General features: G+C 50.8%; 1 protein-coding gene across 1 annotated transcript in view; it reads right to left on the bottom strand.

Annotated features, from left to right (window-relative positions):
• ascc3 (activating signal cointegrator 1 complex subunit 3) overlaps positions 1-16,720 on the bottom strand; it is a 236,487-nt gene that overhangs the window by 61,196 nt on the left and 158,571 nt on the right. Inside the window, exons 15-18 of the mRNA XM_064344119.1 lie at positions 9,417-9,608; positions 8,753-8,977; positions 2,115-2,234; positions 634-798 (exon numbers count right to left, since the gene is read on the bottom strand). Coding sequence (XP_064200189.1) covers positions 634-798; positions 2,115-2,234; positions 8,753-8,977; positions 9,417-9,608 — 702 coding nt within the window. The remainder of the gene's footprint in view (positions 1-633; positions 799-2,114; positions 2,235-8,752; positions 8,978-9,416; positions 9,609-16,720) is intronic.

Genomic DNA, 16,720 nt, shown 5'->3' with positions numbered 1-16,720 from the left:
TAGAAGCGCTAGGCTTTTTTTGAGGACGAACTGATGTGTAGGTGTATATCTCTATCTATGCTGCGTCATTTTTTATACAGGTAAATATCATGCATCTAGTGCTGTACCTGATATACAGATTTCTATCGCACATCTTTAATGTTGTGTATGATAGCTACGTGTATTTCGTACCTCTATGGTGGTGTACCTTAAACAGATTTACATCACTTGTATCTTTAGTGCTGTATATGATATCTATGTACATATCATACCTCTATGGTGCTGTAACAGAGACACAGATTTAGACGTATCTTTAGTGTTGTATATGATATCTATGTGCATATCATACTTCTATGGTGTATCTGTGACAGTTACATCACACGCATCTTTAGTGTTGTATATGACATCTATGTGCATATCATACTTCTATGGTGTATCTGAGACACAGAGTTACATCACACGTATCTTTAGTGTTGTATATATCTATGTGCATATCGTACCCCTATGGTGATGTACCTTAAACACAGATTTAGATCACGCATATCTTTAGTGTTGTACATGTGCGCATATCGTACCTCTATGGTGTATCTGAGACACAGAGTTACATCACACGTATCTTTAGTGTTGTACATGATACCTATGCGCATATCGTACCTCTATGGTGTTGTATCGGATGTAGAAGTGGCTGGCAGTCCTGCCCAGGTCCGTGGAGGAGAAGTACCCGGTCCGCTCCTCAAAGCGGATCATCCGGGCCTTGTCCAGCTTGCGGCCTGCCTCCACCACCAGCTCCTTGCGGTACAGCTCCAAGCCTGGATCCATCTGGGACGGGAAAGAGAAACGCGCTCCATTCTCTAACGGATACGACTGTGATCTGCAAGGTGACACTGTAGTCTGGTGGTACTGGCTTTGAAGTTTAAAGGTTCAAATCCCAGCGCTACAAAAATAATCTGTTTTGACAATTGTGTTTTAGTATTGTAATGAGACTTATATTTTTTTATCTCAAGCAGAAAATATTAGCTTCTTTTAAGGTACTGCTTGGCAAGTGATAATTTGTCAAGCAAACAGTAACTTCTTACCCCAGTAGCAAATCTAAAGTCAGTCAAACCTGTCTCAAGTCTAGTAGTTTTCACAACATTAAATCAAAAAAAAAAAAGTCTAGATATACAGCAAGGCCAAAATACTTGAGATTGACTTATTTTTTGCAGTGAGGGGAGTCAGTCCCGTTTTCCCCACCGAGAACATTCAGCAGATAAATGGGTACCATAGAAATGTTAAGTGTTCAGATCACTCTGGATGAGGGGCACACGTTCAGCAAATGAACAACGGCATGTCCCGGTGATGTCAGAATCCTGACTCAAGCTGCGCACTCAGCCTTTTACTGTGTTACTTTTAAACCAGCCGAACGGGCTTATTGTAAGTTCCCTGTGGACACCCGTCTCAGAGGTACCGAATGGGGAACGGTGTTATGGGTGGGATATCAGGCAATGGAAAATCCCCTGAAGATGGGCAGGGGCCGCGTCATAGGAAGCAAAGTCGTTGCGGGGGGGGGGGGGGGGGGTTGAGCAGTCGATGGAGAGGATATGGTATCTGGGGGCAAACAGTCCTCCCCCCTCAGAAAGAAAAAGAAAAAAAGGCAGGAGAGAGTGGGGTGATAAATGTAAGCTGAGGAAAGTCCGGGAGAGTAAATCAGTGCATGAGAGAGAGGCTGGAGGAACAATAGCAGGCCGCTTCCTCACAGGGACGGTTTCTCTCACAGTAACGGGGGGCCTCACGCTCGGGGTGTGGGGGGAGGGGGGCAAATATTTGTCCTCTTTCGGTGGCTGAGGGGAGGGTGGCCAAATGCCAAAGTAAAAAACAGCGGGCGACGAGGTGTGAAAGGTTAAAGGTGAAAGGTGCGGCGCACCTGTGCGGCCTTGCAGGTAACCGGACGTGCGAGAGAAGGACAGACCCGCTCCGCCAGGCACGCCCGGGCTCTGCATTAATCACACCCCGAGGCTCGGGGGTCAGAGGTCACAGCAGAGAGGCGTTTTATACCAGTTCGGCCGCGCCGCTGATCAAAGCTGGAAGGTCAGAGGTGCTCTGTAGCTGATAGGTGCGTGGTCTGCGAGAGGTCAGAGGTGAAAGGTGAAGGGTACCTGGTAGGCTTTGTGATTGATGCCGTAGGCTAGCGGGTTGGCCCTCATTCGCACGTACAGGTAAGCGTAGCTCAGCCACTTCACAGCTTCCTCCACGTTGGTGACGGTCCCCAAAGCCACCTATGGGAGCAGAGAGAGAGAGAACATCTCTTTACACAAATTTAAAACAAAGAAGTTTCAGGAACATTGTGCCATGTACTTAAACTTCTTTTTTTAATGTTGCAATCACAATTTTAAAACAATAATATCAATAAAAACAAATAAAAAATAAACCTCAGCCACATAGTGGACATAGTGATTTTTCACACCATATATCAGGTATGATTTTGGATTCATCCTTACCCTTATACTCATGAATTCTGTTTTTATTCCATTTGGAAGTACCTTCTTTCCTTCAATGAAAGGTATTATGTAAAGTGTATTATTATCATGAATGTTATCTGGCATGCTCAACATTGTGTAATATGGAGCCATACTATACATAGTAAGCCTGGGGTTAATTTGACACAATCACCTAAAAAGCATTTAAAGCACACTCCCCTTGGCCACACCTCTAGAGCCCCCACCCAATGACATCATTAAAACTATGCATGTATCTGTGCAGCACACATGAGAAGCACACGTACAGTGACCACTAATCCGGTGCGGCTCAGTCTGCACTTAAATGTAGAACACAGGAAACCCCTCCCCCAGTACCTCCTCCCTCCGCCCCTCTCCCAGCTCGTAGAGCAGAAAGGGTTCATGTTTTATTAATGCGCAGAGCGTCGCAAACGGCGCTTTCCTTCAGATTCGGCCATTAAGGAAATCTATAACTGTGCTAGGAGCGTCTCTGTGTACTGTTATGACCGGCAGGCAAATATGCACATATTTAACAGAGGTCGCACCAGCGGAAACAACCACTTCCTGTGAACAAAGACACAGGAGAAGCCCGGACATACATTACACATTCTGAATGAGCCCCGAAAAAACAACATTCACAAAAACAGAAAAAAATGATAGACCAGGGCAAAACAAAAGCAAACAAACAAACTCTGTTTCTGCAGGCTAGCCAAAGTGTGTTATTTTTACCAGGAGGTAATGACGGTTGTTGACACACCGCTCCTACACAACCAGAGCTTGCGCGAGGACGCTTCATCGCTGGCCGAACGCGAAGCGACACTTCTACGCTTGCCGAGCTTTAAGAGAGCGCATCACGCACACGCAGCAGAATGGGCCTTCTCTCAGCGGATCTTTAAGTCACGGCCTCGAACCCGATTCTCGTGACGCGTGGCGCTCCCACCGCCAGCAGAATGCGTGTGTCCTACAGTGTTCTTTTGCATTTAGAGTAGCAAACTGTACACATTTCCACAGGGAAAGCAGTTATGAGGATTTCAACAGCCACAATAAAAAAACAGGAAAAAACTAACTAAAAAATATGAAAAAAAAAAAAAAAAAAATCTGTTGTAAATATTTTTACAAGGAAACCTGCTCAAACTTCTGTAAGAAAAAGCAAACAAATTCAGTATTTTTACAGAATGAAGTTTCCTTGAGAACGGGCATGCTGCATCAAAACAGAACCGTTTTTCTGTTGTTCCTCTGACAAGAGAATGCACACTAGAACGTAGGACAGAATGACTGATTCATACCCCACATGAATCGAATGAAACAACGCGAATCCAGCGAGCAGCAGAATCAGGACAGCTGTGGTAGAGAGTGACAGAACTTTAATCTGCCTGCCGAATCTCTTCGGCAGGAAAACAGAGCGTGTTTTTCTCCAGAGTGCATCAGAGGCGTGTGAAGTCGTACGAGATCGGGGGGTTGGTGGATAGGGAGGGGGAGGAGGGGTTTGGGGTGTCCTTTTAGCGAGCGGGCGAATAAAACAAACACAATAAAATCTTTGCGTTCCCCGTTTGCTCAGGTACGGGATCCCGTGGTCTTATCCCCGACACATTCTCCCACATCCCCGGCTCCTCAGCGAGAGCGAGGAGGGGCGCCACTCACTGGTACACACTGCCCCCTCTGTCTGCCGAGTGCAACTGCGCCCGCCGCTCTGTTCCATTTCCTAGCGGGTCTGAGCGTGAGCGAAGGGAGGCTCTGCCGCCAGTCGAAACCGGGGAAACTAGAACGCTTCCTCATTCAGGCTCTGGCCTTGAGGAAATATGTAACATTACACACACACAAGCACACACGCACACGTACACATACACGCACATAAACACGCACACACACGCCTCGTTTCAATCTTCTTCAAAACGAGACCTCCTTTAGTAATTCCGCCATCTTGTGGTTCTCACCCACATCTGGCCCACAGGACAGGCACGTGCGTACGGAACACAGGGCAGGCGAGGTGCTACAGGCACAGACAGGACAGCGACCACGCACACGGGGACAGGCGAGCGTGCGTACAGAACACACAGGGACAGGCGAGCGAGCGACGGAACACACAGGGACAGGCGAGCGTGCGTACGGAACACAGGGACAGGCGAGCGTGCGTACAGAACACACAGGGACAGGCGAGCGGCGTACGGAACACACGGGACAGGCGAGCGTGCGTACGGAACACACAGGGACAGGCGAGCGCGCGTACGGAACACACAGGGACAGGCGAGCGTGCGTACGGAACACACAGGGACAGGCGAGCGTGCGTACGGAACACACAGGGACAGGCGAGCGTGCGTACGGAACACACAGGGACAGGCGAGCGTGCGTACGGAACACAGACAGCGGGACGAAGGACAGGCAGCGTGCGTACGAACACACAGGGACAGGCGAGCGCGCGTACGAACACACAGGGACAGGCGAGCGAGCGTACAGAACACACAGGGACAGGCGAGCGTGCGTACGGAACACACAGGGACAGGCGAGCGTGCGTACGGAACACACAGGGACAGGCGAGCGTGCGTACGGAACACACAGGGACAGGCGAGCGTGCGTACGGAACACACAGGGACAGGCGAGCGTGCGTACAGGACGCGTAGGGACAGGCGAGCGTGCGTACGGAACACACGGGACAGGCGAGCGTGCGTACGGAACACACAGGGACAGGCGAGCGTGCGTACGGAACACACACAGGGACAGGCGAGCGTACGGAACACACAGGGACAGGCGAGCGTGCGTACAGAACACACAGGGACAGGTGAGCGTGCGTACAGAACACACAGGGACAGGCGAGCGTGCGTACGGAACACACAGGGACAGGCGAGCGTGCGTACGGAACACACAGGGACAGGCGAGCGTACGGAACACACAGGGACAGGCGAGCGTGCGTAGAACACACAGGGACAGGCGAGCGTGCGTACGGAACACACAGGGACAGGCGAGCGTGCGTACGGAACACACAGGGACAGGCGAGCGTGCGTACGGAACACACAGGGACAGGCGAGCGAGCGTACAGAACACACAGGGACAGGCGAGCGTGCGTACGGAACACACAGGGACAGGCGAGCGTGCGTACGGAACACACAGGGACAGGCGAGCGTGCGTACAGGACGCGTAGGGACAGGCGAGCGTCGTACGGAACACACAGGGACAGGCGAGGCGTACGGAACACACAGGGACAGGCGAGCATGCGTACGGAACACACAGGGACAGGCGAGCGGCGTACGGAACACACAGGGACAGGCGAGCGTGCGTACGGAACACACAGGGACAGGCGAGCGTGCGTACGGAACACACAGGGACAGGCGAGGGTGCGTACAGGACGCGTAGGGACAGGCGAGCGTGCGTACGGAACACACAGGGACAGGCGAGCGTGCGTACGAACACACAGGGACAGGCGAGCGTGCGTACGAACACACAGGGACAGGCGAGCGTGCGTACGGAACACACAGGGACAGGCGAGCGTGCGTACGGAACACACAGGGACAGGCGAGCGTGCGTACGGAACACACAGGGACAGGCGAGCGTGCGTACAGGACACACAGGGACAGGCGAGCGTGCGTACGGAACACACAGGGACAGGCGAGCGTGCGTACGGAACACACAGGGACAGGCGAGCGTGCGTACGGAACACACAGGGACAGGCGAGCGTGCGTACGGAACACACAGGGACAGGCGAGCGTGCGTACGGAACACACAGGGACAGGCGAGCGTGGACGCGTCTGCTTCCTCAGAGCGGGGGCTGGAGATATCTCTCTGTTCATATTACGGCAGTCACTGAGGGGATCTCTGAATCGCCGCCCGTTTGGGCATAATCTGCAAACACACAATACAAATACCTGCAGCCCGTCTGCTTCTTGCATCAGCCTCTATCCGTTTCTCCCCATCCCTCGCTCGCTCCCTCCCTCCCTCGCTCCCTCCCACCCAGCCTCTCTCTTTTCTCTCGTACCCTCCCCCACCCCCTTTCTCTCTCTCCGCTCTCTCTGATGTGACAGAGCACTCGGTGGAAAAGCTATGCTGAGCAGAAGATCCATCTTTAATTTTGGCATTGCTAAGTCTCACTGGAACAGTCTTAATGTGGCAACAGCCATGACACACACACACACACAATACAGGCACACATGCGCCGAAGCGCACACACACACACACACACACACACCCACACACACACACACACACACACACACACACACACACACAAAATACAGGCACACATGCGCCGAAGGCACACACACACACACAACACACACACACAAAACACACACACATGCACACAAAACATACACACACACAAAACACACACACACGAGCATATACAAACACGCATGCACCAAAGCACACACACACAAAACACACACGCATGCACACAAACATACAAATTCACACATGCACACACAGACGTATACACACGTACACAAACACTCACACATATAAACATGACCACAGAGTCAGACATGCATGCACAGTCAGCCACACGCACGCACGCACGCACGCACGCACGCACGCACGCACGCACGCACGCACGCACGCACGCACGCACGCACGCACGCACGCACGCACCACGACACACACACACACAACACACACACACACAGCATCACACAAAACATACACACACAGAAAACACACACACACACAACACATACAAACACACATGCACACACAGCACGATACAACACACACACAAACACTACACACACAATCACAAAACATACACAGAGTCAGACATGCATGCCCAGTCAGCCACACACACACGCACGCACACACACACACACACACACACGCACGCACGCACACACGCACACACACACGCAGCCACATATGCTTGCACACATGGTCAGCCGCATACACATATGGCAGAGACATATGCTTAAAAATGCACGCACACATACTTGCAGACACACAGGGAACACACACACACACACACCTGCACATGTTCACAAAGGCTCACATGTGAGGGCGTATATCTGCACACAAACGAACACACGTTGCCATAAACCTTAAAACGGACACACACACACACACACACACACATCCGGTCTTCTATCATGATGAATGTCCTTTGAATGTAAACTATCCGGCATAATTTACATGAACTTAACTACCATTTTACAACCAGCTATATCCGAGCGCTATAAAGCCACACTGTAAATCTAAGTGATTACATAAGTAGGCTGCATGTTAACACAGCTAACCGATTCATAGCCCTATATATCTCTCCCGTGACCTCCCTCATGCCTCTCTCAACCGGCCATGTGAGAACAAAGCGGTGCGGCACCGGCGAGATGTGTGCGAATCTGCGAGCTGGGGCGTAAAATTAATCGTCAAAGGGAGATTATTATTTTCTTTTACGGGGCCCTGAAATGGAAAGCAGAGCTGGCCTGTTTGTGTTTAGACCGTGCGCATCTCAAAGCTCTGCAGGCGCGAGGCTTACCAACGCTGCTCGTTCTCAGTCTTTTGGCGCCACCTACTGTGCGTTTCCCCACACTTAGTAGCATCACCCCCAACCACCCCCAAGCCCCCCTCACCACCCTGTTGTACGGCTTCCTTTGTGGTGCTGCCATCTAATGGCAAGGAAAAGCATATCAGCAGACTGTGAATACGCCTGTTTACCACAGAAGATGGAACAGTAAGGAGTGACAAACAAGAAGCATGACCCCATATGAAAGCTAGAAAAGCAAACGTTGCATTCGATAAATTTCACTCAATCTCTAAAAAAATATTTCCTTCCATTAAAAAAAAAAAAGTCTCTGCCTTGCTCAGGAACGCGTCGCTGGTCAGAGGGTCCACACGTCGCTCAGAACCAGGAATCCGGCGAGCAGCAGAATCCCTGGGCAACTTCCCCTTTATTTTGCTGTTCTATTCACAGCCGTGCTCGCTCTTAGCGCCCTCCAGTGGCGGATGGAGTTTCTGCATGCACAGCAGTCGGAGCATCACAGAGTCACCAGCTGTCTTCAGATACGGACTGAAAGCCCACCTCTTCAAGCCGCTCCTCTCGAGTGCAGTTTGAGTGCGTATCTTCAGAGAGATCCGCCTGTTTCTCTTAGCGATGCCTAAGGCTACCACATCTTCAGCAGCTTCCCAACTGCTGGAGCAGCTGTTCATTCTCTATGGCATTTATCTCCGGAAATTTCCTTTACCTGCACTGTACTGAATTTTATTTAAAAACATAAACGGCCGGGCGGAACAGACTCTGATTTGACAGCAGCACACGAGCGATTCGCGCGATTGGACAGCGCTGTTTAAGCGAGGCGTGCGATTGGACGGCGCCGTCTCCGTACCTCGGCGTTGAGGTTGTCGGCCAGGCTCTCCAGGAACTGGCTCTCGATGGGGTTCTGCTGGGTGAGCAGGGTCAGGTAGTGGCTCAGCTTGTCGTGGGAGGTGATGATGGTGCCCTCGCCGTACTTGTCGAACTGCGGGCGCCCGGCGCGCCCGAAGATCTGCATCACGTCCAGGATGCCCAGGTCCACCAGCGTCCCCCGCTTGGCATCGTAGATCTGGGTGCCCTGTGAAGCCAAGCCACACCCTCAGAGCAGCACTAAAGCAGCTTTCTGTAGCCCCAACACTACTCTACACACTCACACTACTGTACACATTTACATTGCATCCATTTATACAGCTGGATATATACCTTGCCAAGGGTTACAAGACCAACTCCTTACCCATTATAATACACTGCCGCCCAAACAGGACTTATCATTCACAATGTTCCAGTTACATTAAATCCAGAAAACACATGTACCAGGAGAATGTCTCTCTCAAAGAAGCACATGCCCACTCAGACAAAACAAGACACACAATACAGAGACTCAGATGTACAAACGCACATGGGCACGCGCACACACACATACACACAAATGTACACAGACACAAATACACTAACATACACACACACACACTCTTACACACACACACGCGCAGGCAGGCCAATGAGGTCTCCCCCACCTTGATGATGACGGCGTGGGCGGGCAGGTTGACCCCCCAGGCCAGCGTGGCGGTGCACACCAGCACCTTCAGGTAGCCCTTAGAGAACATGCTCTCCATCAGGCTACGGTCCGAGCGCAGCATCCCCGCGTGGTGAATCCCAAACCCGTCCGGAAACATCTCCTGCATCTGCTTGTTCCGCGAGCGCTGGACCTGTGGGGTCAGAGAGGAGAGTCACATGTTCTGCCTGCCTCTTCTGATTGGTGCACAGTATCAGACAGACAACAGGATCTGTTAGTCTGATATCCCTCACAAATGTCTCCTTTCATTATGTCAGCAGCAGAGGGAGGAGATGGGAACAGCATGAGCAGCAGAGGGGAGGAGAAGGGAACAGCATGAGCAGCAGAGGGGAGGAGAAGGGAACAGCATGAGCAGCAGGGGGAGGAGATGGGGACAGCATGAGCAGCAGGGGGAGGAGATGGGGACAGCATGAGCAGCAGGGGAGGAGATGGGAACAGCATGAGCAGCAGGGGAGGAGATGGGAACAGCATTAGCAGCAGGGGGAGGAGATGGGAACAGCATGAGCAGCAGAGGGAGGAGAAGGGAACAGCATTAGCAGCAGAGGGAGGAGATGGGAACAGCATTAGCAGCAGAGGGAGGAGAGGAGATGCGGGAGAGTGACAGCATGAGCAGCAGGGGAGGAGATGGGGACAGCATGAGCAGCAGGGGGAGGAGAAGGGAACAGAGCATGAAGCAGCAGCAGGGAGGAGAAGGGAACAGCATTGAGCAGCAGGGGGAGAAGGAACAGCATTAGCAGCAGGGGGAGGAGATGGGGACAGCATGAGCAGCAGGAGGAGGAGATGGGAACAGCATTAGCAGCAGGGGGAGGAGATGGGAACAGCATGAGCAGCAGAGGGAGGAGATGGGAACAGCATGAGCAGCAGAGGGAGCAGAGGAGATCAGCGGCGGTAGATGGGATGGGTGGTGGCAGTGGACCGCGCCGGTACAGGGGTGGGACGCTCAGCAGGGCTCCTCTATCAGCTCAGAGGTAGGTGGGAGAGGATCAAAGCCCAGCTCCACCCCAGTACCTGCAGCACACACTCCAGACCCCCGCCCCCCCGTCGAGATCAGAACCACACTCCCAGCATGCTCCCTCTCTCTGGGCAGGCCATCCACAGGTAGCTGCAGGGAAGCCCCCCCCCCACTGTCCCCCCAGCCCCCAACACGTCCAAGGACTTGCACACGCTCTGGGTCCAGCGCACACATCTATCACAGATCTCTGTTCACAAGACCCACCGGCCTTTCAAATGATCTGCCTGGCGTGAGATTGAATACAGCACTCGGACATACGGATACTGAACCCTTTTAGTACCTTCACTGAGGGACCTTTCAGAATCCATGTTCAGAAAAACACAAGTGCACACACAAAAAAGTGTACACACAAACGCATACACACAGGAATATTTGACATATAGTCACTCTCTATCTCTCACACACACACACACACACACACATAGGAACATGCACACATTCACACAAAAACACTGCACACATATACAGTCCATAACACACAGTGATAAGCTGCTGTGAGCTCAAACCTGCAGCCCTTCTGGTCTGAGGCACAGTTTCCGCTCCACACACTCGCAGGTCAGGGCGTGAGCACTATGACCTCATTTTTGTGAGCGATTGGTCCTGCAGCTTCACTAACAGTCTGCTCAAGCACTCAAATGTGGAAACTACACGCAGGACTAAACTACCTCACATGGCCATGGCAACCCAGCCCCCCTTCCCTCCCTCCCTCCCTGCCTTTCCCGTGATCCGCTGTCTTCCGTTCACTCATCTCGCCATCGCATCTTTTGTTCTCCGTCCACCTCCTCTCTTTTTAACTCTTACACAAGTCGCAAGATGACGATGGTGATGTTCAGCTCTGGCCACAGGAGGGGGGCCTGTTCAAAGCCCTCTGTCACAGATCTCAGAGCAGTTTAGGGGGGACATGCAGGGGCCTGGATTTGAGAGGAGAGCAGACTGTTCAAAGCCCCCTGTCACAGATCTCAGAACAGTTTAGGGGGGACATGCAGGGGCCTGGATTTGAGAGGAGAGCAGACTGTTCAAAGCCCCCTGTCACAGATCTCAGAGCAGTTTAGGGGGGACATGCAGGGGCCTGGATTTGAGAGGAGAGCAGACTGTTCAAAGCCCCCCATCACAGATCTCAGAACAGTTTAGGGGGGACATGCAGGGGCCTGGATTTGAGAGGAGGGGGGACTGTTCAAAGCCCCCTGTCACAGATCTCAGAACAGTTTAGGGGGGACATGCAGGGGCCTGGATTTGAGAGGAGAGCAGACTGTTCAAAGCCCCCTGTCACAGATCTCAGAACAGTTTAGGGGGGACATGCAGGGGCCTGGATTTGAGAGGAGGGGGACTGTTCAAAGCCCCCTGTCACAGATCTCAGAACAGTTTAGGGGGGACATGCAGGGGCCTGGATTTGAGAGGAGGGGGGGCTGTTCAAAGCCTCCTGTCACAGATCTCAGAGCAGTTTAGGGGGGACATGCAGGGGCCTGGATTTGAGAGGAGGGGAGCCTGTTCAAAGCCCCCTGTCACAGATCTCAGAACAGTTTAGGGGGGACATGCAGGGGCCTGGATTTGAGAGGAGGGGGGACTGTTCCAAGCCCCCTGTCACAGATCTCAGAACAGTTTAGAGGAACGTGCAGACACTTGGCTTTGTAGTTGAGGTGTGAGGATGAGGAGAGACACAGCGCTGTATCTCATCTCCAGAAGAGAGGAGGAGACCAGCTCCCAAGGGAATGAATAGCTGATGCTCTGAGCGAGAATATGCAGTGTCTCTCTCTCTCTCTCTTGCACGCATGCTTGTTTTAATTATGTTCTTAGATGTGTAATGATATCATACGTGTCAGTTTAGCAATAAACAATGTTTGCACATACAAAACTATATATTCATTATCATTAAAGAACTTCCAATAACAGCAAAGAATGAGTAGCTAGCTTCTAGCTGCATAGCCCTTTTATCTGTCAGCCCCACCATCGGTAGGCCTCTAACCGCTAGTCTATGAACAAGGCCAAAACTACCAAATATAAGAACTTGAAGCTGGCACTCGTAGCTCAGTTGTGTAACTGTCTGGCCCAGTGGTTGATATTTCAGAATTTTTGTGAAAAAGCCTTCTTCCAATCTATAGTCTAAAGTGCACCCTACTTCTAATACTCACTCACACACCCACTAACTCACTCTATCTCTCTCTCTCTCTGCCCCTAGCACTCTCCCTCTCTCACACATGCAAGCACTCAGAACCTATTCACTACACCTGCATGATTAACACATATGCAGGCTGTATGCAACTCACATACATGCACATGCACATGCACACATACTGTATGGACCACACACCCACGCACGCATGCACACACACACATGCATACACACACACACATGGATGCACTCAGTACTGATTGAAATGCATATGCGGGGTGGGCGGGTGGTGCGTGGGGGAGGGGGGGGGCGTGACCCACCCAGGCGATGATCAGCACACCAACAAAGCGCTTTGCTTCTCCTCCTCCCAGCGTGAGCAGGGTCAGCGAGCACTGACCGGGGCTCTCCGTCTGCTTAGGAACGCCAACGGAGCCGGAGTCCTTCCGGAAAGGTCCGCGCGCACGCAGGGGACGCCAAACCCCGAAAGGCGCGCTGACATCACAGTCATCAAACAGAAAGTACCAGCAAACGCCACTTCATTACCGCCTGCTGCACCCAGAGTGAAATAAGACTGACCGCTACAAACTCCGGGCTGGGAAAACACAGAATCAATAGCGCACGGACAACACTGACCTTTGGAAAATTTCATTTGCTCTTTAAAAGCAGACAGGTATTTAAAAAAAAAAAGCGTGCACCACAATATTGTGTAGATGCTGCATGACAGGCAGCACACTACTGCTGGACTTCAACGAGTAAACATTTCATTAGTAACCGTCAGGGAAACTGACTGAAATGCAAAAAGGGGCGAAAATTCAGACAAGAAAAGCTTTTTTTGAAAATGTAATGGCTCACTAATGAAACTAAAATAATTAGATAAATAGAAGGGCCTAATATTAAAAATAAAAAACAGAGAAGCAGTGTCACCCCAAACTGCTCGTCCAGTGCTGGGGATCAAGGATTTCATGTGTAAATTTTAATCTGCTATAGCAGAGCGTCCGATATAGTGAATATATGACTAAATACATATACTCCCACCCAAAAATGTTTTTTGGTATTCAGCTGCTTTTTTTTAATTTTTTTTTTTTTTACAGGCAACACTGTATACTTTATTATTTGTTATTTTTTTCTTTTAAATGTCAAAGTGACATGCAGCCGACTCATTTCAGTGCGTAAACTGGCTCTCCCCCTCCCTCTCGGAGGTGTATGTAGAAACAGAGCAGGGAGGACTGATCAGTGTGTAACAGTGAACACAGTTAGAAGGACAGTCGTGCGTCTATCTGTGTCAGGTAAAGAAATATTTCAGGTTTTTAAAAATCGCTAAAATTTAGCCGTTGTCATGCATTGTTTCTTGAAAAGAATGTGTTCTCTGCCTTACCCAAGACTGCAAAGTCATCAACATTATTTGGATTAATGTTTGCTAGCTAGCATTTAGCGAGCATCAAGATTCACCCAGCTAACGTTAGGATAGATAGCTAGAGTTAGCTAATGAAAATGTTAACTTTTCACTCCTGACAGAGATGAGAAGCCTACAGAGAAATTCTTCTTTCAAAAAATAAAAGAGGAGGAGGAGAAAGAAACTGCACCACAGATCATGTTACCATGACATTACCGCTATGGTAACAGTTATGGTTAACCGTTAGGCCTACTTACTTTAATTGAATTTGATGAAAATCATTGTTTAGAAATGAGGGAATTTTGAACATCAGGCACCAATGACTCCCTTAATTTATGATTAGAATTAGCATGTGATTATATTATCCTCCACATCATTCTGCTAGCATAAACGTTTGTCAGTAACTGAGACCATTACTGCAAATTTTTCTTTTTTTATTTTATTTTTTAAAAGTCTATCGCCGGCACAATTTGACGCGAAAAGTGCTTTACGCATTTCATTTTCATGTAGAGACACAGTCACAGTAAAATAAACAAATAAATAAAATTGCCCTAACATAAAATATAAATATATAACGTGCCCAAACACAAAATGTGAACTCTGTCTGCGCAGCAAAATTGAATAACATCTTAAGTGAGTGATCAAGTGAGTGTGTGTGTGTGTGTGTGCAAGTGTGTGTGAGAGTGTGTGTGTGTGTGTGTGTATGGATTAACAGGTTGACAGTGTGTCCGCCCTGGACTTCCCGGTCACGTAACCATTCCAAAGGCCCCAGCAGGCAGACAGGAACGGGGAGAGTGACTGACGTTTGACCTCTGACCTCCGGCTAGTTCTCCTTGACTGATCAAAAAAATAATCTGCACGCGAGTACCTGACGTCTACCCTGCATGACCCCCAACCATGTGCTCAGTGCTGGCAAATATAATCATGATAAATATGGTCACCACTGTGAAGCCAATAACTAATGATATACAACACTGAGACCTGCACGCACGTACAAAGATGAAGATGTGCGCTGAGAAAATGAATGAAACAATAACAGAAATAAAAGTGACTGCACATTTAGCCTTTGACATGGCAGACATGTGAACATCGCACCAAGAGAGAGGAGAAGAGAGCGAGAGAGAAAGCGAGAGACAGAGAGAGCTGTTATGGCCAACTATGACAGGCTGTTCAAAGATTTCAGACAGAAAGAAACACCGGTCAACTGGCTGACCCTGGGGAGGCTGAATGAGAGTGTGAAACGTGCTCGAGCGAGAATCCGGCCCATCACTTTGGACACAGTCTGTGTGTGACGCGCGATGCTGGGCTGGGCTGCGCTGCCTTCTGGGCTGGTCGCTGTGGCTGTCTGGCTTTAGCGTGCAGTAATAAACCGCTGTGGCTATCCGTCATGTCTCTCTGTACACCGCGTACACCCGGGCCAGTGTGCAGACACAGACGTGCACGCTAGCACGTACACATGTGCACATACAGGCAGCGTGTTCCCCACTGTCAGGACCATAACCAGCTCTCTATTCCTCCTGCCTGTTAATGAGCTCTGTCCCCTCCTGTCTCTAAACGAGCTCTGTCCCCTCCTGTCTCTAAACGAGCTCTGTCCCCTCCTGTCTCTAAACCAGCACTGTCCCCTGTCTCTAAGGCTCTTCCTCCTGCTCTAAACGAGCTCTGTCCCCTCCTGTCTCTAAACCAGCTCTGTCCCTCCTTCTCTAAACGAGCACTGTCCCCTCCTGTCTCTAAACCAGCTCTGTCCCCTCCTGTCTCTAAACGAGCACTGTCCCCTCCTGTCTCTAAACGAGCACTGTCCTCTCCTCTTAACGAGCTCTGTCCCCTCCTGTCTCTAAACGAGCACTGTCCCCTCCTGTCTCTAAATGAGCTCTGTCCCCTCCTGTCTCTAAACGAGCTCTGTCCCCTCCTGTCTCTAAACGAGCTCTGTCCTCTCCTGTCTCTAAATGAGCTCTGTCCCCTCCTGTCTCTAAACCAGCCTGTCCCTCCTGTCTCTAAAAGAGCTCTGTCCCCTCCTGTCTCTAAAAGAGCTCTGTCCCCTCCTGTCTCTAAAGAGCTCTGTCCCCTCCTGTCTCTAAACGAGCTCTGTCCCCTCCTGTCTCTAAACAGCACTGTCCCCTCCTGTCTCTAAACGAGCTCTGTCCCTCCTGTCTCTAAACGAGCTCTGTCCCCTCCTGTCTCTAAACGAGCTCTGTCCCCTCCTGTCTCTAAACCAGCCTGTCCCCTCCTGTCTCTAAAGAGCTCTGTCCCCTCCTGTCTCTAAACGAGCTCTGTCCTTCCTGTCTCTAAACCAGCACTGTCCCCTCCTGTCTCTAAACGAGCTCTGTCCCCTCCTGTCTCTAAACGAGCTCGTCCCTCCTGTCTCTAAACGAGCTCTGTCCCCTCCTGTCTCTAAACGAGCTCTGTCCCTCCTGTCTCTAAACGAGCTCTGTCCCCTCCTGTCTCTAAAAGAGCTCTGTCCCCTCCTGTCTCTAAACGAGCTCTGTCCCTCCTGTCTCTAAACGAGCTCTGTCCCTCCTGTCTCTAAACAGCACTGTCCCCTCCTGTCTCTAAAGAGCTCTGTCCCTCCTGTCTCTAAACGAGCTCTGTCCCCTCCTGTCTCTAAATGAGCTCTGTCCCCTCCTCTCTAAACGAGCTCTGTCCCCTCCTGTCTCTAAACGAGCTCTGTCCCCTCCTGTCTCTAAACGAGCTCTGTCCCCTCCTGTCTCTAAAGAGCTCTGTCCCCTCCTGTCT

The sequence above is a fragment of the Anguilla rostrata genome, chromosome 1 (assembly GCF_018555375.3).
Source record: "Anguilla rostrata isolate EN2019 chromosome 1, ASM1855537v3, whole genome shotgun sequence".
Taxonomy (NCBI): domain Eukaryota; kingdom Metazoa; phylum Chordata; class Actinopteri; order Anguilliformes; family Anguillidae; genus Anguilla; species Anguilla rostrata.
This window is presented reverse-complemented; position numbering and strand designations above follow the sequence as displayed.